Source organism: Ammospiza caudacuta, chromosome 5 (genome assembly GCF_027887145.1).
Source record: "Ammospiza caudacuta isolate bAmmCau1 chromosome 5, bAmmCau1.pri, whole genome shotgun sequence".
Lineage (NCBI taxonomy): Eukaryota > Metazoa > Chordata > Aves > Passeriformes > Passerellidae > Ammospiza > Ammospiza caudacuta.
Window position 1 is genome coordinate 74,925,251 of NC_080597.1, and position 24,467 is coordinate 74,949,717.

The 24,467-nt window shown below is 41.7% G+C and overlaps 1 protein-coding gene across 2 annotated transcripts in view; it reads left to right on the top strand.

Annotated features, from left to right (window-relative positions):
- Positions 1-24,467, top strand: part of MKLN1 (muskelin 1) — a 99,593-nt gene that overhangs the window by 12,775 nt on the left and 62,351 nt on the right. The window contains exons 2-6 of one of the 2 annotated variants that reach the window (XM_058804802.1): positions 3,788-3,857; positions 11,708-11,850; positions 13,202-13,290; positions 19,038-19,147; positions 23,483-23,675. In XM_058804802.1, the coding sequence (XP_058660785.1) occupies positions 3,788-3,857; positions 11,708-11,850; positions 13,202-13,290; positions 19,038-19,147; positions 23,483-23,675 (605 nt within the window). Of the gene's footprint in view, positions 1-3,787; positions 3,858-11,707; positions 11,851-13,201; positions 13,291-19,037; positions 19,148-23,482; positions 23,676-24,467 lie in introns of those variants that run through there. The other variant, XM_058804803.1, reaches the window with a different exon arrangement.

Below are 24,467 nucleotides of genomic sequence, written 5' to 3' on the forward strand. Positions count from 1 at the left end.
ATATGTTATATAATACATTATAGTTATACTAATAAAGAATAGGAGAGAGGTTTTGCAGAGCTGCTAGCTAAGCTAAGAAGAGATAGAAAAAAATCTACAACAAAGTTGTGCTCAAGGACTCAGTCCCCTGGCTTGCACTGGTGATTGGCTCTTAATTATAAACATAGAAAATGAGCCAATCAAGGTGTTCCTGTTGCATTCCCCAGCAGCTGATAATAATTGTTTACCTTCTCTTTGGGGGCCTCTGGCCTCCCGAAGACGCAGAAATCTGAAAGAAAGGATTTCTGTGGAGAAATGTCTGCGACACATGAAAATATTTAGGTTAGATGCAAATTCTAGCAGCCTTAAAGCTCATTTGCAGCATATTCTGCAAAGTCATCTTTTTTCTCCCTTTCCCACTGGAGCAAAGGAAAACTCTCCTTTAGTGATTGTCGTGCCTGAACCCACGGATCTCTGCACAGAGAAGTCCCCAGGCGTGGGGACATCTCTGTCATTCCAGCAGAGATCAGCCAACAGCTGGCACAAAGGATATTACAGTTTCTGGGTTGGTAAAAGGAAAAATTATCTCCTTCCAGCAGTTGTGAGAGTGGTGTCTGCCTGGGTAATGAAAAGAAACTTGCACTGTGCCCTGCCAAGAGTTTTCTGCATGGAACCATCCACTCTTCAGTGATGGGAATGCTTACAGGGAGCTTTGGCTGCTGGGAGCTGTGCAGGCAGCCAGGTTAGGGAATAAGGCACACCAGGGCTGCCTCTGGAATTGCTTGTGTTAATAAAATGGCCCCTCCTGCTTTGCTTTTCATAGCAGAGGTGCTAAAATTCCAAAAGCAAAGCGTCCAAAATTCTCAGCATCCGGAGTTCCAACATCACCTAATCTCATTTTTTTCTTTTCAGCAGAAAGGGGGGATTGGAAGTTCACTGCAGTGGAACCCCTTATCCCAATCCAGCTGCTCGTATTTTAATCTCAGTTTGTGCTGGTGCTGGTATGAGCTGAGCTGGGAGCTGCTCTGATGCAATAAGTTATTTATGCAAGTCTTTATTATAGCTGCTGGTGTAGGGAGGGGGAGGATCCTCTGCGAGTGGGTGGGCTGGTCCCTTTGGCAGTGTTGTAAATTTGTGCTAGACTTGATCTTGTACCCACAGCTGATGATGGGAAGCTCTCTCAAACCACGTTTCATGGGTTGCTTTTTTCACAGGAAAAGCTTTCATAAAACCTCGGTACGTGTGGTAGCTCGAGGGCTTACAAATACCTTTGTGAATGTCTTGTGAAAATGACATGGAAAGTCGTTGTGTTAATGGAGTTTTCACTTCTAAAGTTTCTCAGGTTTTAATCTAAGTGTTACATCTGCAAACCCTCCCTCCGGGTACTGTGTAGGAGTTTTGTGACGTCCAGAAAAAGGGTTTTACATGGAAAAAGGCATCTGCTGTTAGGACATGCATTTGTTTGTTTCTTATTGCTCACGGCTGCTGCAGTGCTTGAATCCTCCGAGTCCATAAATTTTCCTAAACTGTTGTGGTAAATTGGCTTTGTACATATGGACTTCTGTCTTCAGTGTTTGTTTAATCTTAATAAATGAATACCCCATGTATTTTAAACATTTCTAACTCCATTGATACTGCTATCTTTATCTTTCACATTTCTTTTTAGCCTTTATTTTGTGTGAGCTGCCTGTCCCTTTTCTCTCACTCTGTGGAAGGGTTTTTATCTTGTCTAGCTGTGCTGATTGAGATCTTCCTTGGTTGTGGCAAAAGTGATCTTTGACCTGGAGAAGCAAACAAATCTGCTTCTAAAAATACGATATTTGGGATCTGTCCCAGGTACAAAATGCCTCTTTCCAGCTGGGCATAATCTGACCATGCAGCAGTGCCAATTCCTGTGAGTGTTGTTCAGTGTATGAAGAGTTTATTGTCTAATGTTTAAACAAATGTAATGGAATCATAAATAAAATTTATTCCGTAGGGTAACTTGTCTTCTTGTGTTCCAGGATTAGAATAAAGTTCCATAAAGGAGAAAAGCCATACAGCATTATCTAGTTTTATCTGCCTTTGTATCCCTAAAGTATTTAATATAAGATACATATCTTTAAGTTTAGCATTTTTTTCTCTTCAGATGTTGAGGTATTAAGAATTTATTAAATACCATGTCTTGCCTGTGGCATGGTACAGGAAACTGCAGGTGATTCTTCTCAAAAGCAAGTGTCTTGTGGTTTCTAATGGTGACTTAGCTTTCAAACTGGCAGCTTTTATTAGAAATTTGTGTCTCAGTTCCCAAATTCTTCCCTTTGCTTAGATTGGTTTGTTTTGTCCCAGTTGTTATTAAAGGCAGGGCCAGGTTTTCTCTTGTAATTGAGCCTCTTTGCAGTGCAGATGATGTTGTTAGCTGGATGTTGAATGATGCAGAGCCATGATTTTTATGTTGGATGGGGTTGGAGCAGAGGGCAGTGCTGTTCCATCGCATTTTCCCCAGTGGGGATGGGTGAATAAAGCAGCCACAGACCTGGATGGGTGCTGCCATCGCTGTGTTAATAAATGCCGTGCTGTGATGGGAATCAGCTGAAGGGAGGGGGAGCTTCACTTTTATTCCTGCACTGTGTGAAAATCCGGAGGTGTTTCCAAGCCTATGGATAGACACAGGCACCTGGCCAGCTCTCAGAAGTGCTCAGACTGAGGAGGCCACCCTGGAGCGGCTCCTGGCCGTGTCCCTTGTCCCACCATGGGCCTGCCTGGATACCGCGGCTGCTGCGGTGACCTGGGGCTGCCCGGTGTGGAAGGAGCCGGCTGGCTTCTGTCTGGCAATGCTCAACCTCTGACTTCTCCTCTTTCCCTTTGCAGCTTTCATGGGAGTGCTTTTTCCTCCAGCCCTTTGTAGTAATCCAGATGCTCGTGTTCTTTTCCTCCTACACAGCAGATGGAGATGGCAGAAGCCTTTTGATGACTGTTTCCTTCTTTTTACAGAAGTTTTATGAGCTGACGAGTTCGTTACTTGGAAATGGTGAAGCTCACAAGCCCTGTCCAGCAGGTGGTGCATTGTCACCTTGCCAATAATTATATATATTTTAGGGATTTATAGGGTTTTTTTTTTAGTTTAATCTGGGGTGTGAGCTTTACTGCGTGGTTATAGAAGAGAAAGCAGATGTGTCATGTAACTGTCATAATGAATCTGTTTCATTTTAGCCAAAAAATAACTATTTTGAATTTAATAATTACCTAAGTTTTGTACTGTTTCAAAGTGAAGAAAGCAACTCAATTTTGCTGGTTGAAGACTTGAACTTGTACTTTTTTGTGTGTTGTTCAGGGCTTATAGCTTGTGAAAAATACTTGTTAAAATTTGGCATGGCTCTGGTGGACAACTTTCTATGCTCCAGGAAAGCTTAAGTGGGTTAGCAGCCCTTTGTCTCCCTTCCTTACTAACCCTCCAACTGCTCATCATTTTAACCTTTCTGAAAAATTCTTACCCTACTGAGTTGTATAAGCCCATTTTTTCCCACTTCATTACAGACTTAGGCCTATGTAAATTCATCTGTTTTACATTTATGTCACAATTTGAATTTTTTTTATTTCGCAACTTGCAGCTCTGTTTCACAACCACAAAGCTCGAAGGCGTGTTTTGATGGGTCCTGTAAAATAGCAATTTAGAAAACCTTTAATAAAAAAGGGGGAGAACCTGAGTCTGTACCTAATGATTTAGTAGTTGCATGAGAATGTTACTGATCTGAATGTACAGCACATTTATTGGAGATGTAAAATATGCAGCTGTTACTTAAATTACTCTTGGCTTCTCGTTTCTTAGGAATATCTTGGTGGATAGACCAAATGATCAGTCCTCAAGATGGTCTTCAGAAAGCAATTATCCTCCCCAGGTAAGCTCCTGAATCTCTGCTGCTCTGGGTTTTTTATTTTAAATGTGGGCTGCTGCTATTGACGTGGACATATTTATAGGCTTCCTTCCCTGAGTAAAATGCAGGTTGTTGGTACATGAGATATTTACATTTCTAGCAATTTGTGATCTTTCTAGAAGTGCTTCATTGTGGGGGAAGTTTCAGGTTTCCTCCTTGGCAGTCGTGGTCATGCTGGAAATAATCAAACCTTCTGGTGAGATTAAGCTGCTAATGAGGCGTGCAGGCCCCCCTTTGTCAGCACTACTGGAGGCTGTTGGAGGTTCTTGGCCTTGAATCCCACATCTAAGGAGCTGGGATTTATTTCTCCTTATAGCACGTTCAGAAGTGTGGCCTCTGGTTAGAGACACAAATGTCACCTCTTCTGCTGGTTAAGCATCTTATTAAAATAAGATTTGTATTGATTTTAGCATTTAATTTGCTTTCTTGCTATTTTTAAGGTTGTTAGATTATCCAGAATAGTCTTTTCCACTTTTTCTTTCCAGTGAATATTCTTCTTTTCTCTGTGTTAGATCTGTACCTTCTTACTCTGACATGTTTGATCAGCTTCTATGTCTCTTATGCTGCTTGTTTTCAATTCTTTGCTTAAAGCACTGATACACAGCAAAGTGACTTGCACAGTGTCCCTCTCATGCAAAGTTCTGCTTATCTACTTCTTTAATCCAAGTATTCCTCTTGAGTGAAATCTCACAGGTAAATCTTCCAGCTTTGTCTTGGAATTGTGTGGAAGATCCAGAGTCTGCACTGGTGGCTCATCTGCTGCCACTGAAGAGCTTTCACCTGGGTTTTCTGATCAATCATCCTCTGTCATTGTGTCTGTAAAATAAGGTTTTTGGGTTTTTTAGAGGAGAAGGAAAGGTATCCTTGTATTCCTTAAACCTGATTGTGAAGACTGATATTGATCCTCTTGATGCCTCTGTGCATCTACTGCTCTTTGAATTTGATTATTTTACTTATTTATATTTTGATAAAGAATGCAGAATTTTAATCCATAGCCTGAAGCAGTTTAGTCTATCTAGGAACTATGGATTGCAGAGTAATGAGTATTGAGCATGGATTGTATCCCAGCCCTGCCATCATTTACTTGCTTTTGTGCAGGAAGCACATGTTTTTTTGGGGTGCTTTTGTTCCCAAGGCAGGGTTGGCTCATGGTGTGTCTTTGGACTGGATTTTTCATCTGACATGTGCTCTTAGTTGTGGCTTAAATTCACTCTTTAATTTTCTGAGCCATCATGAACATTTAGTCCTTTTAAAAATCTGATTCTGGAATGGAAACACACCTCCTGTAAGTGGATGCTTTAGAATATTCCCAATTTATACTCAGGCTGACAAGGAGTGATGCAGGTTGTACTCAGACATGTAGATTAAGCAGGGATTAATTAGAGTGGCAGACTTCTGTACAAACCACATGAGCTTGTTAAAGAGATGTCTTCCAAAAATTTCATGTGTACAAGTCGTGACCTGAATGGAGATAGTGCAGAATGACTTGACTCCAACCCTGGAGAGTTGGGCACTGTTCTGCATGCTAAGCAAGGCATTTAACCCAAACTTCTTGGTGGGAGAGAGATGAATTAATAGTGGCATTGTCTACCTGTGTGTCACATACCAAGACATATATTGGGTATCCAGAATTAAGGCCTGGCTTGCGAAAAAAATCCTCATGTATCAACTGAAATTGGCAAGACAGTATTTGAGTTTTATTCTCTTACTTAATGACAAAGCTAACAGAAAACCTGGCTGCCTGACTGGAAAAGACCATGTTGCTGTATCCTCTTGCTTGAATTTTTGTATCTAATAATGAGAATATAAATTACTGTGTAGTTGCTCATGTGTTCAGCAAGCCCAATCCTAAACACTGAGTAAGAGAGAGGATGTGTTTGCAGTGCCTTTGTACTATATAAAGTACTATATACTGCAGCTAATTCTCATGTTTCTAATCTGAGTGTTTAATTATTCATGTAAAGCATTTTTTATGGTTTAATTTTCTGTAGAAAAATCAGCTGGAAAGAGGAAGTGGGGAATTGAAATTTGCAGAAGAGCCTTGTGTGCAAAGAGTGCAGTTTTTGTTATTTCTGTGTATAAGGAAGCAGTTCCCATTTGTGTTGTCTCATATTTGACAGATGAAAGAACTCCAGATTTGGTTGCATTTTGATTGAAATAGTTCTTGCACCTTGTCCATTGAAAGACTGCCAAATTAAATGTAGGAAAAACATTTATATAGGTGTTCTGCTTCCTTGTTTTTTTTTTTTTCCAGTGGCTTAAGTTGTTACAGCAAAATTTTGGCTTGGAAAACTTCAGTTGAAACAGTGGATGACTGAATTATAAATGTGGTGAGGAGAGAATTTGGGGGAAAATCAAGCTGAATAGTTCATATTCCAAAAAATGTTGATTTATACACATGACTTTTAATCTCTGGAATAAACATCATGGAACTGCTAGAAAATGAAGCTGGAAGGCATTTTCTAGGTGTTGTGTTGGCAGCTCTCCATTTACAAACTGGTCACTCCTGCGGTGACGCACTTGCTCAAGTGTGTGGGTGGCCATAATGGTCTGGACAGGAAGCAAACTAAAACTCAGGGAAATAAAGCTCTCCTTGTTCCCAGCTTTATTAGCTGAAACCAGGGCTCAGGCACAACACAAGGATGATGTCCAGCATGCTCAATGTGAGATATTTTAATAAGCTCTGCAGCCCTGATCGCTTGTGTTTGTCTCCTCAGTGCCTCACCTTAATGCCAGGGTTTAGCAATTCCCTGCTGAGGTGATGATGCTGTGCTGCCTTAAGGGTAAAAATACGAGTGAGTCTGTTACAGACATCTTTTGTGAAAAATCCTTTCTTTAGGATTTTTCCCTCTTCTGGGAAGGTGAGGCCCCAGAAAGAGAATGTAAACAATGGTTACCTGCTGCTGTGGAATGCAACAGGTGCACCTGTGATTGGCCCATGTTCCATGTTTACAATTAAGGGCCAATCAAAGACAAGCTCTCTCTGGGACAGAATCGGGGAGAGCTCCTTTGTTGATTCATTCCTTTTCTATTCTTAGCTTAGCAGCTTCTGAACTTTTCTCTCTATTCCTATTAGCATAGTCTTAATGTAACTTATAGCATAAAATAATAAATCCAGCCTTTTGATCATGGAGTCAAGATTGTCGTCTGTCTCTTCACCCCTGAGGAACCCTTGCAAGCCCGGTAACATGAGTCCCTAAACATTGGTTTATTCCCTTCCCTCATTGACTGAAACAAAACTTTTCCAGGCACCTTTTCTTTCAGAGCACAAATCAGAAGAACATAGGCAAAACCAAAGATGTACTCACAAGCTCTATGAAAATGCAGTAAATGTGCTAAAGTCCCTACCAAACCTTTTTAAAAGCAGAAAGAAAATGAAAGTGGAAGTGCAGGCACTTGAAATGCTGCCACGTGACTATATTTAGTAAAGGGTTTTCCTGGCTTCGTGGGTATGGTAGAGTTAAATAATTCTCATGGCCATGAAAGCCATCAGTTGGTTATGAATGAGTGCCAGTGAAAGGAAATACATCTGACAGCTGTTTTTCTGTTTATTACACTAGATATCTTGCTTGAGTCTTGAAATAGATGACCCAGAAATTGTATATTTAATAACAAACCTGTTATGTAGTAACCTATTCAGGCAGGAGAGGGCTGATGGGTCTATTTTTAATTCTGTTCTCGGCTTACATTGGAAGTGTGAAGCAATGAGGCTGGTGATGCTGGAGACCATGGCCCTGTCAGAAAGGCTCATTCTGATGATTCCAGTGATGGTCTGATGTGGAACACTGTGCAGAGCACTTAATTCCCCTGAGTGGCTTGATTAATAACATGTAGAAAAGAGCATAGATTTTTATTTAGCCACCAACTTAATTGCAAGAGCAATCGAGATTTTTGTGTTGTGGACAAGGACAGCCCTTGTTATTTTGTTATTTTGTGGGTTTTATTTTTACATGCAATGCAAGTTTCACTGTTCCCTAATCAAAAAATATGCTTGAGCAGAACTGGTTAAAGAAAAAGAAATTGGTAAAAGATTGTGTGACTCTAATTGTACAGGCAGCTTGTGTAGTGCAATTTGGAGTCTAGTTCTGCATATTTGATCACAGAATCAATTAGGTTGGAATAGACCTCAGAGATCAGAGCACAACCCTTTACCAATCAGCACCTTCTCAGTGCCAGGGTCCAGTTAAATGCCACATCCACTTAGATGTGGAGGTTTCTTAGACACCTCCAGGGATGGTGACTCTGCCACCTGCTCCCTGGGCAGCCAATTCCAGTCTTGTGGAATTGTGAATTTTGACCAGTTAAAGATCATATGTTAGTGGTATTGTCCAAACAATTGGTTTCAATTTTGCATCTGAAGACCAGTTATCCTCTGATTTCAATGCTGCTGTGTAGATTGTATCAGGAATTAATTTAGAGTACATTAACAAAATTTACACCCTGTTGTGTGATGCAGCAGCCTGCATATGGTTGTCATTAAATGGTAGCACAGACCAGAACTTCAGAAAAGTTTGGAATTTGCTGCAGCTCCCAGAGTGACAAGGCTGGACTTGCTTTTTTTTTTGGGGTGCACTGTAAGCAGCTGTTGGGTGCTGAAGTGCCATATGTGACTTACTCTGCTCTTTGTGCATATTTACTTCAGAAACCAGTTGTTTTCCTCTTCTGGTGTTTTGCAGCATCTTTTTTGTTAGTGTTGTGATCTGAGGCCTGACAACTGGGCTGAGGTTTTTGCTCAGTCATGCCAATTAGTATCTGTGTGCCATGTTGTAACGGACAAACACTTCAGTTATAATTTGGATTTTTGGAATACTGCATGAATACGTGGACATTAAATGTACTGATGTTACTCACAGCAATAAAATGGAAAAAGTGTCAAATATCTTGATGTATTTGCCTGAAATCTCATAGACTTGTTCTCTCTCCAGGTTGAATAAATCACTTGATCCTACAGACACTTCTGTCACATCTTTTAGAGCTACAGAGAATAGTCTGTCACAGCTAAAATCCTGGTAGCAGTCCAAAAATATTCATGCAGCCAGCTGCTAGGAGCTCTTGAGGCAGTGTGTTTTTTCAACATCACTGAGGTTCATAGCTGGTACCCACACAGTGCCAGTGGTGTGTGTACAGAATCCCAAAAAGTACATCTCTACTTTTACATGTATCATTGAATTACAGAATAGTTTGTGTTAGAAGGGTCCTTAAACATCTCATTCCAAGCTATGGGCAGGGACACCTTCCACTAGACCAGGTGGCTCCAAGATGATATCACTCATCCAACCTGGCCTTGGACACTTCCAGGGATGGGGAATGCACAGGGTCTCACCACCCTCACAGTAAAGAATTGATTCCTAATTTATTCCTAATGTATCTTTTATTATCCTAACAATATTCCTAATGTATCTTCTAGTTTGAAAGTTTTTCAGCTTGATGTGTGTGTATATCCATTGTAAACCTGAAAAACACATATCTAGGCACAGGGTTTTATAGCAAATCTGTCCTTTGTTTCCACATCAATCAGCAGATAATTCACAAAACAAGGTTGAGTTTAGCTTTTGTGCTTCTGTTTTCTGTAAGGTCTGCATGACTCAGCAGGTGGTGGGTGGCAGAGTTCCCTCTCCTGTCTGTAGGGTTAAGAAATCACTGCTGCCCATGTGGAGTAATTGCTGTGCCTTGTTCCCTTCCAGGCATAAAGGATTTAACTGCAGTCCTGGTTTTCTCTCCCTTAATTTAGGGTAAGAATTGAATAATGCAGGATGACGTTTGTGCCAAGTTTTTGCAAATCTTGTGTGGTACTTGAGAAAGTGTGTGTTCGTGGCCCAGGCATTAGGTTTGGGATTCCAGCAGGATTAAGAATTGCAATTGCTGGTAGTGCTGGCTTCACTTTTCCAGCTTTGGGAGAAATGTGCAGTGAAGATATGATGGTGTAGGAGGAGTTCTTAGACATTGTGTACTGTCTGTTCTGTATGGGAATTTTGGCAGCGGGCTGTGCCATGTATCAAGTGCTGCCTTGCTCATTAAAGGACCATCCTTTTGCTTATTCTTTCCTTTTTTTCTCTTTAGAAAATCAGTTTTCTCTAGAATTTTAGTGGGGTGTTTTCCCCCTGAAGTTTGGGAAGTACTTTGAGACAACAGCATGGCTTGCTGCTGCATAAATGGTGGGTTCTGACATTTAGGTTGATGGTGTTCTTCACAAAAGTAGAAATTTGTCATTAAAGGCATTTGGAAAAGCACTGAAGCATTCTGTTGTACCCCCACAGTGCTGCTTCTGGTTTATTTTCTTAATTTTGAAAAAATTTGAGATACTTGAAGCATCTTTGACAGTAAATCTGCTGTTTGTACCTGTCCAGTCTGCACCCTGATCTGTAAATGCTCTGTGTACAAGTATTTCTCTGAATCTAAGCTTTTTGTAAGAACAGTAGGAGCCAGCCATTGAGGTGAAACCTTTATCCTGGTGCTCTCCAGAGCAACATCAGTGCTGCTACTAGATTGAGAATTATTTGCTTTATAGGGCTGAGAGAAAAAAAAAAAAAAGAAGACTGAGAACTAAATGGATGAGCAAGTTTTTTCTGCTGCTCTCTCAAAAGTTACCTTTCTAGGGTGAGATTGCCTTACTGATGGACTTGTCTAGGATAGTAGATACTCTCCTAAGATGTTTAGCATAGGAGATGCTGCTCAGGATCCCCAGAAAGCAGCCACACAGATGCAGATATCTGTACTTGATGCTGATGAAAGACCGAAACTCAGGCATCATGTCTGGCTTGGCAGTGCTGCTGCTTGGAGGACAGGGCCACCAGCAGAGCTGCGGTGGGAGGTGTCCTACAAAGTGCTGATCTGCTGGTGCTGGAGCCCTGATGGCAGGGCTTTCTAACAAAATCCAGCAGGATGAGTAATTGTCATTCTGTGCTTTGCCTCTGTGGTGCACTGCTTATTTCTGAGACATCAGGGAAGAGAGTGAAACACATTATTTTCAGATATAAAACTTGATGTGTTCTGCAAGGTGAAAAAAACCAAGGTGTCTCCAGACTCCCTCCAAGAGCTGTTTGGTAGGGGAAGGTGTTTGGTGGTCCCTGATGAGTGGTGCAAGTGCTTCCCTGCTCCTGCTTTTCCATGGGAACAGATCTCTTCCTCCAGCACTGCTGGTGAAGCTGGTACCTGTGACCTGAGTCTAAATAATCTCACTTCTCATACACAGATTGTGGTTCACCCAGTGTGAGAGGGGAGCAAATGTTCACAAGGGAGAACATTTTCATCATTTTCCATGTAAAGCTCCTTTTCTGTAATTAAGTGGCTCAGTTTTATTTGGGATGGTTAATAAGCAGTTGGTTCTGCTGTTTGCCACACACCAAACTTTGTGTTAGTGGTTAAACAGCATCAGCCCAGGGGGGAAAAGTAATTTGGTGTTCTCTTAGCATGTGGAACATACTGTATTTATCTAATTGTGTATTCAGTTTAGGTTTCATTTCAGGCTCTAGTGGGCGTTTGAATCTTCACTCTCTGGAGTTGGATCCCATTTGCCAGATTTCAGGAAGTCTTGAGTCCAACTCAAAGGAATGTATGTAAGCTCTGAATAGAATTGCTTGGCATAAGTAGTTCAACCAAATCTTTTTCCTAGGTAAACTGATTTAAAAATAGTATTTTTAAAAAAATCTTTTCTTCATTCCAGGACCAATGAAAAAATACCATAATGGGGAGGTTTCATCTTCACTTTCATTCTCTGGCTTTGTAATGAGTATTTGGAGGGCATAAAGCTTCTCCCTTAGCTTGTTTTGTAGCCTTGGCTTTAATATTCAAACTCACTGTTTTCTCTTCCACAGTATTTGATTTTGAAGCTTGAAAGACCTGCCATAGTCCAGAGCATCACATTTGGCAAATATGAGAAAACACATGTCTGCAATTTAAAGAAGTTTAAAGTCTTTGGTGGGATGAATGAGGAGAATATGACAGATCTCTTATCCAGGTAAGATGTGATTCCATCAGCTCTGGGAATCATAAAGGCTGGACCAAATCCCCCTTGGCTCCCCAGCACACACATGGCCAGCAGAGGGGCAGAGCTGTGGCTGTGACCCTGCCATGTTTGTGGTCAGGTCAGAGAGCAGCAATCCCAACCCTTGCTCCAGGAGCCTTCCTTACCCTGCTCTAACCACAGAGTTTGTGGAGAGCGAGCTCTTGGGGATTTGGAAGAGCTGAGTGCAGTGTTGCTGGATTGCAGTTCCTTCCTTCCATGTGCTTCAGGCATAGCAAAAATGTTTCCCCAGGTAACTGAAGTAACTTTTAAAAGCCCAATCACCTTATCAAAACCCTTGTTGCAGCCTTAAAGATCTGAACTAGTCAGCTGATCTGCCTTTGTCACATGGGTAAATAAATCCAACAGGCAAATGGAAACCTGCATTTTCCTTTGTTTAGTTGCATTTCATAGAGTTGTACTGATAGGTACTAAAAAAAGAGCCTTGGGGCTGTTCAGGTTATCCAGAACTTCTGAGTAGTTGCTAATGTAAATTTGCAAGGGCCTTTTAGGGAGTGTGCTGTTTCAGAAAGGGAAATGAGAGTTAAAATCCAGGAGTACAAGAGAAAAGAGTGGCAAGAACTGGTGTATTTTGGGGGGCCTACAGATAAGAAGTCCATCTCTGGGGTATATCATCTGTAGTCAAGCAGAGTAGCCATGGACAAATATGGGAAATTCTGTGCTGCAGGTATCATTCAAGACCATATAGAATCTATCCACAGCCCTTCCCACACTTTTGCCCTGTTTAGATAGATCTGTCTTGAAATTTGACTTTATTGCTGTTACAATTGTGGGGGGAAAAGTCTTTTAGAGCCATAGTAATTATTGGCATTTAATATTGTTCCACTTCTGCTGAGGTTTAATGAAAATCCTCATTTTGGGACCTGTACTTGTATTTTCAGTAAATATGGACTTAAGTTTTTTTTTATAAATGATACTAAGTGTTTGATATTTTTAGAAAGCAATGCCCATAAATGAATCACAAAGCACTTTGTCAGGGTGATAATTTTAAGACCTGATCCATCTCCCTCTTGAGAATGGAAGAGTGCAGTTCAGCACATCAGGAGCTGAAGTCTCAGGGTTCCAGGTGCAGAGGAGCAGCACTGATCCAAAGGCAATTCCCTCCCAAAATGGCAGTGCTGCCTCCCAGGGAGGCACAGGTAGGTGGAGAGCAGCCCAGGCTGGGTCCAGCACGTGTACTGATGGTTCAGGGTGGTGTGAAACAAGGTGTGACCTAGATTGCATTTATTAGCTAGTCCTTAAATACAAGGTAAGATTTAGTAACCTTATTTATTTTTTCCCACAGTGGCTTAAAGAATGATTATAACAAAGAAACATTCACCTTGAAGCATAAAATTGATGAACAGATGTTCCCCTGTCGATTCATTAAGATAGGTAAATGCATTTTTTCAGCATTCTGAGTAGAAAATAATCTCTTCTGATACTTGTGCCTGTCTTGGCACTTGTGACTTCATTGTACTCAGGCACAGTATCCACAATAGCTGTTCCATTTTATCATCTTTTAGGCTGGTTAGATTGGAACACAGTGAAGTCCTGTTAATAAGAAATAGTAGCTTCATAATTTAGATCCTGGGGAGTGAAAGCAAAATAGAGCAATTTTCAGAAATCCAGCTGTTGAGTCAACTAATTGTGGCAGAAGCTGCTTACTGTCCTCCTATGAATTGCTGTATAGAGCTCTAAAGAAATAACTAAGCTAAATACCAGTAAAAGTTTCTATATTGACAGCCCTCTATTCTTGAAAAGTTTTGTTCTCAAACACAGTTGTAACATGTAAAGCAACAGCAGAAGCCTCCCTTGTTCTCTCCCTGCTGCTCCTATCACAATGTCTCACTCACCTCTGGCCAAGGGTGACACCCAGGGGCAGGGGAGGGTTGTACCCCCTGATTTCTGGTTTGGCTGGGGCTGAGGGGGTGCTCCCCAAGGCCAGCTACTGGATTTGTGATAGGAGCAGGTAAGGATATCTCCTCCTTGCTTTCTGCAGGCCTGAGAGAACAAGAGCCTTAGAACTATTGGAATTAATCCAAGCATTTACTTTCAGCTTGCTCAGTAAATTTATCTTTCCCTTCCTACCTACTGAGATAGTACAAGAATGACTGGGTTTAAACTAGCTGTTTAAGGTTAAAAATAGAGCAAGGAGGTAGTTGCTGAAAAATGAGATAAGATCCTGTTGGCTAATTTAGATGAATTTAGGAGTGTTTTGATGTGTTGGGCAATTCCTTTGCCAAGACTGATCATAGTGGCTGTGTAAGGGGCTCCCCTCTGAGCCCTTTGCTCCAGTGTGTTCTTCCTGAATCTCCTCATGTTTGTCAGGAACTGAAAGCTTCAGGCTGGGAATCCAGTAATCATTTGTGGGGTTTCCTGTTCTTAGAGAAGCAGAGGATTTGGTTCTTCACTGGGCTGGTGTCTGGCTGCTACTTTTGGAAGCAACTGTAGTGCTTGGCTTTAGGAAACCTCAAGAGTAGCAGAGGAATCAAGTTAAAGGTTGACTACATCAGGAAAGTTAAATGAATTTTTAAAAGATTTTTATTTTTTATTCTGAAGCTTCCAACATTAAGTTTTTGGAAAATGTTATTTTTCGGTGGCTAAAAACTAGCAAGTAGTTCCTGGAGGGCTAAAGGGCCCAGTGGAAAGATTTTTGGCTGCTTCTTTGGATGTGTAAATTGTATTCTAGGAAAGTGTGTTCTGATGAAATGAAGTGTAGCTGTGAGTTGAAACTTGTTATGAAAGTGAAATGCTGATTAATTCCCATTACCAGGATGTTTTCTTCTGCAATTACATCAGTACCTTGTTTTATTGGGATGGGATCTTCATGTAGCACTTTTCTCAAGGGCATGTACTGATAGGACAAGAGGAAACAGCCTTATCTGAAGGAGGGTAGATTTAGATTAGATATTAGCAGGAAATTCCTGATTGTGAGGGTGGTGAGGCCCTGGCACAGGGTGCCCAGAGAAGCTGTGGCTGCCCCTGGATCCCTGCAAGTGTCCCAGACCAGGTTGGACAGAGCTTGGAGCAGCCTGGGTTAGTGAAAGGTGTCAGGGGGGTGAAGTTGGGTGCTCTTGCAGTTGCCTTGCAACCCAAACCATTCCGTGAATAAACATTATTATCTACATTAATATTAGGTTTGCATTGAGCTGCCACTTCCTCACTGGTTATAGTTTGAGATGAGTTTTCCTTTATCTATAGCCTTTCATTTCCTGAAAATGTCTTTCATGAGGAAATTCCTGTGCTAAGACAGAACTGGAAATGGTCTTTTCACCTAAACCTATGAAAGCCTCTGGTTGATGGCTGGTGTCATTTTGTTGATGAAGTTATGAGAGCATTTTTTGCTGTGAAACAACAGCAAAACACTGTTACGAAATTCTGTTATTTTTCAGATTCACAGCTTGAAAATGTTTTGAGTTTGTTAAAATTTCCAAGCTGCTAGCCAAAATAACTCAAAATTTCAAGCACCGTGCTGTGTTCCTTGTACCAGTGCCAGGAAGCAAGGCCAAAATCTGCCCTTTTGGACTCTCAGGGACTGACAGGGCGAAATCCAGCTATCAGTGAGGTTTGGGGGTTCACAGCACTTGCATCAGGAATGGGCTTCATGATTCCACAGAGCAGCACAGGGACCTACAACAGCACAACAGTGGGGTCTGTATGGGGGCACGGGGCAGGAGAAACCCCGGGCAGATCTGGGAGAGGGGGAAGTTCCTGCTCCAGCCTCCATTGCTCACATAACAGAGGAGTTTCCAGGCTCATAAAATGCAGAAAGAATAACCTCTCTCCTTTGGTCAGGGAAAGCCTTGCACTTCTGTTAGTTTAATTACTTCAGCTGCAGTTCCTGAGCACTGAAATGCCCACTTGTGCAGGCTTTTTGACTTACTTGACAGGTAATTTTTACATTTCATGTAGTACCTCATTAAAGAGCTGGAGAGAGAGAAGAAAGTCTTTATCTGGACAAAATATCAAAGAATAATCTTTTTCATGTCTGTGAGCTTTGTTTCTGGCTCTGTTCTCGTGATTCCTCCAAGCAGAGATTTCTCTGTGCTCTGTCCTTGAAAGCAGAAGGTGTAAAGACTGATTGCCATGAAACAACTTGAAAAATGCCAGGTGTAATTTTCATTGCATGGGATTTGGTAACTAAGCTTAAAGATTTTTAGGCTTTGATGGAACAGAAAAGAGGGATACTTTTTAAGTGGATATTTTCTTCATTTTGCAAGTGTACCTGTTTGTATGTCTGCGCACAGAAATTAGCTTGAGAGAGATATTTAAAATTACTGTGTTTAATGCCTTAGCTATTAGTTTCTGTACAATAGAGTTGCAGTCCTTGTCTAGGCATAGCTATTATTCAGAAGTATCCCCTAAAATCATCCTTGTATGGATTAAGAAGTGTTTAAGTGACTCACATACCTTCTGTTTCTCAGAAGAATATTGATTTTTTAATTTTTTCTTTTTCCTTTGCTGAACTCCTCTCACTGTGGAGTGACAATTGAACAGTTCTGAGCAGTTACACCTTTTTAGGATGGATTGCTGTGGTACCTGCAGGAAAAAACATAGTGAGGTGGCTTTTTGATAAAAAGTGGAGGAATTATATACCTTTAGGCCTTCAACATCTTTGATTGTAGCACATTTCCATCTCAAAGGTGTGCAGAAAAAAGTGCTTCCATGCTGCACTTAGTGCCTCCTCTTTCCAGGTATAAGTCAGATTGTGGGTGCTCTAAAAGGAGATTTTTCTGAAGATCTGAGAGCTCCTGTAGAGGCCTTAAAAGAGAGAGGGCAGAAGAAAGGGTGAGAGGTTCTCCTGGGAGTCAGGAGAGAAGTTCAGAAATGGGGAGATGATCCAGCAGAACACTTCAACTTGCCTAACTGGAATAGAAATCACATTTCAGTCTCAACCTTCAGCTTTGTTTCTTTTTCTGCTCCTGTGGAGTCAGGTTCAGTTTTCTCTGCCTGTGCAGTTCTGGGGAAGTGTTTTCCTTCCCTTCCCTGTACATCTTAATGTGCTTTCCTTAGAAAAGATTGCACCCTGAGAATCTTGTTGTTAAAAATCACCATTTCTGGTGTTTTGTTTTTTCCTTATTGTACAAAAGACTGTTGGAAGTCTGAGTTAACTGTGGGAAGGACAAATGTCAGCAAGTTGATGGCTTTGCTTTTTCTTGTGGTGGGAGCTGCCCCAGATTCTTGTGTACATCCCAATAACTTCTTAGGGGTTGTAGCTAGCATCAAAGGGAGGAGGGTGAATTTTTAATTTGTTTTCTGAGGGAAGCTCATAGAAGGTTTTTGAGGAGAATGGCTGAAAAGAAATGGAGGTGGATAGAGAAGGTGACAATATTTCAGTTTGGAAGTTGGCCTCAGGTTTGCCATCAGGAAATGGATGGTCTTGGCCCATTTGAGGTGGTCTGTGGTTTAGTTGAGTGTTTCAGTTCAGTGAGCTGTTGGATAGACTTTGACGTTTATAGCTGACCAAATACCAAATTTAACCTCAGTTTGGTCTGCTCTGAGTGCTCAGGTCTGAGGACAGACCAGAGGTGCTGCCCTTAGATGTGGTGTTTTGCCAGACTGCTGCAGTGATGGGTAGGATATCCGGGACCCAACTTGAATTTAGCAGCAGTCATGTTTTATGGTGTTAGGTTACCCCACTGGCAGCACTCAGCCTGCGCAGGGGATGAAAGTCAGCAAGAGGGAAATTTCCTGGCCAGAGAGTGTGCAATGTGGATGGGAGACAGGTGACTCTTGGTTTTTCTGACCACCTCACTTCTCTCTTCTCTCCACAAACATGCACCTACAAGGAACTGCTCTGAAAGCATCACGCTGTGTGCTTAATAACCAAGTTGAAAAAAAACCTGTTTGAAAAGATGTTTTGAGAGCTGTACAATAGAAAGTACCTTGTTAGGGATATTAAAATCAGTTAAGAGTTGCATATACAAAGTCTGTTTGGATCTTGACTGTTCCCAGAAGTTACTGTGTGTCTTTAGCAATAGGTTTGTAAATACTGTCTAAAACTTAGAAAATCATGTGTTTGAACATGTGCCTTGTGCCCAAACACATTGCAGACAATCATAGATGTTGCTTGTTTGAGGTATAAATACTTTAGAACCTGTAAGAACTCAGGAACAGGTTTATGATGAGTTTGGGGTTTTTATTTCCTCAAGGAGTAGGTCAGAAAAACGTGAGTTCAGCAGGTTAATATCAGTGGTATTTCATGGTGCCTGTTTCAACAGCAATTTCTTAGTGGCAAAAATAATGGAAGGGAGGAGGTGGTGGACTCCTTGCTGTTGCTGGTAACTGCTCATTCAACTTCAATACTGTCTTTTCCTGTTTATCAGTTAGAGTCAGATAAAAAGGAAACAAAAGTATTTGAAATGAAACTACTCCATTTCACTGCAGTTTTAATGAGTCAGAGTTCACACACAAGCTTTCTGGGGGTTGGAGTTGCTTCAAAAAGCAGAACCAGGTCTTAACCTGCAGATTAACCACAAAATCAGTGCAAGGCCACAGATCCTAACCCGGAGTGGTAGAGAAGCCATAGGTGAGAGGCTGTAGTGTATTTCATGGGTCTTTTAGTATTTCAAGTCCATTTTTTCCAATATTCAGATAAAATAGTACCAGCAAAAAACCTGCACGAATTAAATAAAGCTTTTTAAAAAATAGAGTTTTTAAGTTAGAAACTGACAGTTATCCCTCCCTCGCTCCTCCACAACTTGCAGATGTTACTAATTTTGTAAAATTTAAACTACCCAAGCTTCTTGTCTTCACCATTAGGGAAAATAATTGTTGCTGACAAATGGGGAAATAAATGTACTTTGAAGAGCAAATACTGTCTCTAGTATGCTTGTGATTCCCATCCTTGTCAAAGCTTGTTGCCTCTTGGAGCTGTTTTTAATGATAATGTTTTTGCTCTTCTGCTTAAAGCAAGCTTCTGCTTTGTAATGATCTGCTGTGTTAATGTTGCTCAGCACAGGTTGCTTTAAATGACAAACTTGAACATGATGTATTTGGTAATTTTCCTAAGCTAAGTTAAATGAGCTAGAACTTAAGTCAGAAACACTGAATTTTGTGTAAACTTTAAAATCATTCTGTTGCAATAATGACTGTTTGATGTTTATGCATAGTTTTTCTCCTTTTCCTTTCTTCTCCAGTTCCACTCTTATCGTGGGGACCTAGCTTCAATTTTAGTATCTGGTATGTTGAACTAAATGGCATTGATGATCCAGATGTGGTCCAGCCGTGCCTCAACTGGTACAGCAAGGTAGGCCTGCATTTTATAGATGCCTGTTTGTTTGAAGATTCCCAGTCTCAGAATCTTGTGAAACTTCTCTTACTGGAGTGATGTGACCTTTTCATTCCTTGAACATCAGCTATTAAAACAGCAAACATGCATAGTTGGAACCATGTGGCTGACTTTGACCCTAAGGGAAACTTTCTGAATTTCATCTGTTTGTTCTCTTTGAAAAACCAACAGAACAGCCCCAAGAAACCCCAAAACCACCAGCATCACCCAAAAGACCTGACAGGTAGATACCACAAGAAGGGAACACTGAGCCAAAGGGGACAGTATTAGTAAAGTATTAGTATTTGTATTGAAAGGGAAATGAATCTTCACAAAACCTTCAGTTTCTCCCTCTTATTATCTTCTGATTCTTCTAACTCCAGTCCGTGGAGTCCAGAACCTTTTGGGTTACAGATGCACCTTTTGTTACAGGGTATAAAAATGACATTTTTTTAAAAGAGAATCCTTGTTGGTGTCTTGCTCTTTAGATGTTTTCCTCTTACTGTCTTTTCACTGTCCAGGGGCTGGTGCCACTGGCCTGTGAGATGAGATGATTTATGTCATTTGTCATTAGATAGACAGAAAGTTCAAGGGTTTCCAAGCTTTATTTTTATAACTTGTATTTAATTGACTATTAGAGATGCCTCTCCCCTGGGAGGGAAGTGCACACTAACAAGCAGAACACATTTTATTGGTACATTTTGTGCTTTGGTTTCTCTGGAACAATTAATGAAACTCATATTGTGTTGCAGAGAAGACATCCCTTCCCAGTGAGTAGGACTGAGTAGTGGAGCAGTGGTGTATCCTGCTTCCAGAAGGAGGAGCTTAGAAGGGGATAGAGGTTGTGTGTGATTAGTTCAGGGTGCTGTGGTGTCTGGCTCGTGCCCATTTACACCAACATCATGAGCTGCTTTGTGGAGGATTTAAATAACCAGCACAGTGGAAGTTGTCTGGAGCTGCTTTGTGGTCATGAGTCAGCTGATGATGGAAGTCCGCTTGACAGAGGCTGCTGATTTTCCTTTTGCTGGCTCTGCACGTGGTGGCGTGTCTGGCAGTTTGGACCAGTTGCTTCAAGCAGGAAGTTCTGATTTTTATTTTCTTTTTTGGTCAGGAATCATGCAGTGACAATGTCTTCATCTGTGTTGTTCCATCTTCTCCCATGGAATGGGCACTTTTCCTGGTCAGCATTGTGTGTAGGGACAGCTTCTTCAAGGGCTGCCAGCATTGTTCTCCTGGAGCTTGGAGCCCTAGAGCAGCAGTGCAGAGACTGAGTCATGGTGGTGTGAGCTGTGCTGGGATCCACTGCCAAGTTGTTGGTGATGAGTGCACGTGCCACTGATGTTCTCCTGTCTCACAGAAGAGAGGCCACTGTTGCTGGATCCGTGGAGAGGGATGTGCTGTCCCATATTTAGGGAAAGGCAGAAAGGTTGACCTGTTTCTTCCACTTCTTTGAGATGGTGGGAATATTTTCACGAGTGTTTTTGGAAATCTCAGAGTCTTTGAAGTGTAATAATTCTTCACCGCCTGCAACATCAGATGAGAGAACTTCTACACCACATTGCCCTTCCTTTTTGTTTTGTGCCAGCAAAACCTCCCTCTCCTGTGGGGAGTGGAGCTGGGGATAATGGATGAGGACTGAAACATTCCTCAGCACTCTCTCCTTGCTGTCCAGCTCAGCCTACTGCCTCCAAACAGCCTCACCCCTCTTTCATGAGAGTGGACATACTTCAGCACCTGAGAAGGTGTAAGTTTTCTGTGCTGTTGAGGCTGTTTAGGTGGCCTGGAAAGGCCCAGGGATGGCCTTGAAGAGCCCGGCGCTTCAAAGGACGAGGAGAGACTTCTGATCTTGTCTCGGTCTCGGTGTTTATTAATTGTTTATCTAAAAGATTTTCTTTCAGCCCGACAGAGGTCTGCACAGCAAGTCAGCCATGGGCACACTGCTCAAGCCCCCGGGCGGTCACTTATCTTTATACCCGAAGTTACGTGTACAATATTTATCATTTTTCCCCAATACCTTCTACCCTTATTAACCGGTGCACTTCTAGTAATAACCAATCCCAAAGTGCCACCATCACCACAGAAGATGGAGGCCAAGAAGAAGAAGAAGAAGAACAGGACATGCCCCAATTCCTCCATCTTACTTCTTTAGACCCACCTGTACCAAAATCCTAAACCCTGTGTTTTACACTCTAATTAACTTATCCCTTCACCATACACCCAGTGAAACCTTCCCAGTCCTCATACAGGCGTCGTCTCCTGTGTCGGATCAAAGTGCAGCCACCAGACACTTCTGGCAACATTCCAGGACTCCCGAGCCTCCCAAGGGTGGTCTCGGCCACTCTGCACCTCCATCCTGAGGTGCTGAGATCCCACAAGAAGGGGTACTTTATCACTGGGTACCACTTCTGATAATGAGCACATAAGTATTTTTAATTCTACGAGTGTATTTGACAGTGTTGATGTCTTAGTCTCCTGCTCTTGTTACGTTTTTAACCATAGGAATTATTTACAGCTTCAGATCAAAGCTATTATTTGGGTTGTCATCTCTTTAAACCTGTATGACAGCATTTAAAAAGGAGCTTTTTATATACTTTTTATACACATTTTTTTGCTTAAAGCAGCTTCTTACATTTAACTTTTGAAGTACTACTATGATGTCACTTGAATATAAACTTGAATATAAACTTTTATATTGCATCAAGTGGCCAGACTCCATCCAAGTCATTCCTGGCTATCTAAGCCAGGTCTGTCAGTCAGGAGAGGCTCAGTGAAAGGGAGGAGACTCTGTCTCATGTCTACATTTTGTCTGATTTCTAAACTGGAGGATCTAAAAATGCAGAAGAATTACTGGTGTGCAGCTCTCCTTTTGCTTGCTATCCCTTTGAACAAAAAAAATCTAATTTGGTTTTGGCCTTGACTCATGCAAGCGAAGATTTGCTTAGAGAGTGTCTCAGGCATCTCTTGGAAAGAAAAAAAAGGAGTTGTTTTTTGCCAGTTGTGCTGTAAAACTGTTTTAGCTTTAATAATTCTTTGCTGCAGCCTTGCATTCTTATCGGTACATGTCCTTGGCCTTTATGTGGGCTGGGAACTGGTTTTCTAAAAATGCATAGTTCTGGCTATTTGCAGCTGTGAAATACTGATGGATTAAGAACTAAAAATACAGCACATGGCCGTGTTTCTTTTTAGCTGCTTCAGTTTATGAGATTCTTGCTATCGAGCCATTCTTTCGAGAGCATTAAATTTTGTTGAATGTCAGTGTTAGTTCCAGGTTTTCAGAAAGATTCTGTTCATTTGAATACTATAAACTTCACTTTTAGCAGTAGTGTCCATTTAGGAGTAAAATCTTTTGTCTGTAATTTGATCAGTCTTATAGATGCTTAAAGTTACATTTGCTGTTTACCACAGTAGTTGTGTGTTAAAGATGGAAATGGAGATTTTTTTTTTTTAATGCTTAAGAATTTAGGATTGAAAAGTCTATTTAAAATAAGTGTTTCTGCTACTTATCAACCTAAAAAACAGTGTTTCTTATACATCTTGTTAGCAGCTTTGGAAATTGTAGCTCTTACTCAGAGTTTACTACTCCCTCGTGTGTCTGTGCCAGGATGTTTGACCCAGCGTGGGTTTTCTTTCACCTTTCTCACCCCTTCCCACAGCTGAGTGGGAGATGGGCAGCTGTGGCTCCATCCGTGGTGTGAAAACAGAGGTTCTGCTTCAAGATGCAGGAGAATATTTAGAAGTTAAAACTTTGGTGTGCACAGAAATCCTTGGTGCTGCGATTCCAAACCCTCACAAGCCCACAGGATTTGGGGTCAGCCTTCTGCCTTTCCGTGGCAGGAGTGCTGGTCATTGCAAGTATTCCCATTCTCACAGCTTTTTTTTTTTTCTCCTTCTGCTTCTAGAAAAGCTGTGACCTACTTACTCTTCTAAATTATTTTGTTATGTAAGAGTCATACAATCAAATTATGTAACGCTGATAGCGACGGCTTTTTCCTGCTCTGTGCTTCGTGTAGGCCTCGAACAGCAGGGCCAAGCAGATGGGGGGGAAATAATGGTCACCCCAGAGATCTGGGACACCATGCACTCTTTTTCTTGTATGCTTATTAAATTGGATGATACCAAATTGTATAATTTCTATACTGTTGGAAAGTAAATGCCTGCACAGCTTGTAATGTCTCTCACACAGCCTTTCTCCGTGAGCCCTTTGTGCAGCGTGGATAAGAGAGCCTGTCTCTGGGCAGGGTCACAGGTAGCTGCCAGCAGTGCTGGTCAGAGGAAACATCTCCATGTCTCAGAGGTTTTCTTGTGTTCCAGTAGTACCGTGAACAGGAAGCCATTCGCCTTTGCCTAAAGCACTTTCGGCAGCACAACTACACCGAGGCTTTCGAGTCGCTGCAGAAGAAAACCAAGATTGCTCTGGAGCACCCCATGCTGACAGACCTGCACGACAAACTGGTGTTGAAGGGGGACTTCGATGCTTGTGAAGAACTGATAGAAAAAGCTGTGAATGGTAAGAGAATCAGAGGAAGTGATTCATTAGTTTGAAAAAAAAAGTGCATTGAAATTTTACCTTCTTTTGAATGTTAGTGTGCTCTTAGTAGTAGAGTTGGCAGGTCCATGTGTTGTTTCATTTCTGGTGTGCTGTCAGCTTTTGGACTTGTGAGTGTGTGTATGATGAGGGATAAAAATTCATGAAATCTCTCATTGCTGCTACTTTTGGAGTCACTTTCCCCCAGAGATGACAAGGCGGTGCACTTGAGTGGGTAAAGACAAGTTCTTCATGTAAGTGTTGGCAAGCTGAAGGTGGGCCTAAACTGTCAGGAAAGTCACTGGAATGGTGAGCAGGGAAGCAGAAGACTGGAGTTCTCAGTGGTGATCTGGATCATGGTTTCTGCTTGGAGCTCACCACTGAGTTGGTGTTCAGGCAGAAGTTTTCAGCTGTGTCTGGATGAGGATGCTCTTTTTGCTTACGGGCAAGATAATTCTTGGGCAATTCTGTGGAAGTGACTGGAGGCAGAGTCTGTTTTCCTTTGCAGAGTAGGACCTTGGCAGGCCAGTCAGTTTCATTGGAACTGCTATTAATCTTTTACTTGAAAGCTTTCTACTTAAAAACACGGTGTATAAACAGCTCTCAGCTCCTAAAAGGAAGGAGATGTACTCTCTCCTGAACGAATGGGATACAGAAAGAGTGGGGCTGTTGCACTGAAGTGACTCTCAAGACCTGTGCAGCAGTTTTGGATTGCAGTCTGATAAAACAAAGGTGCTCTTGGCTGTGGGTGTAGAGTAGAGCTTTTTAACTCTG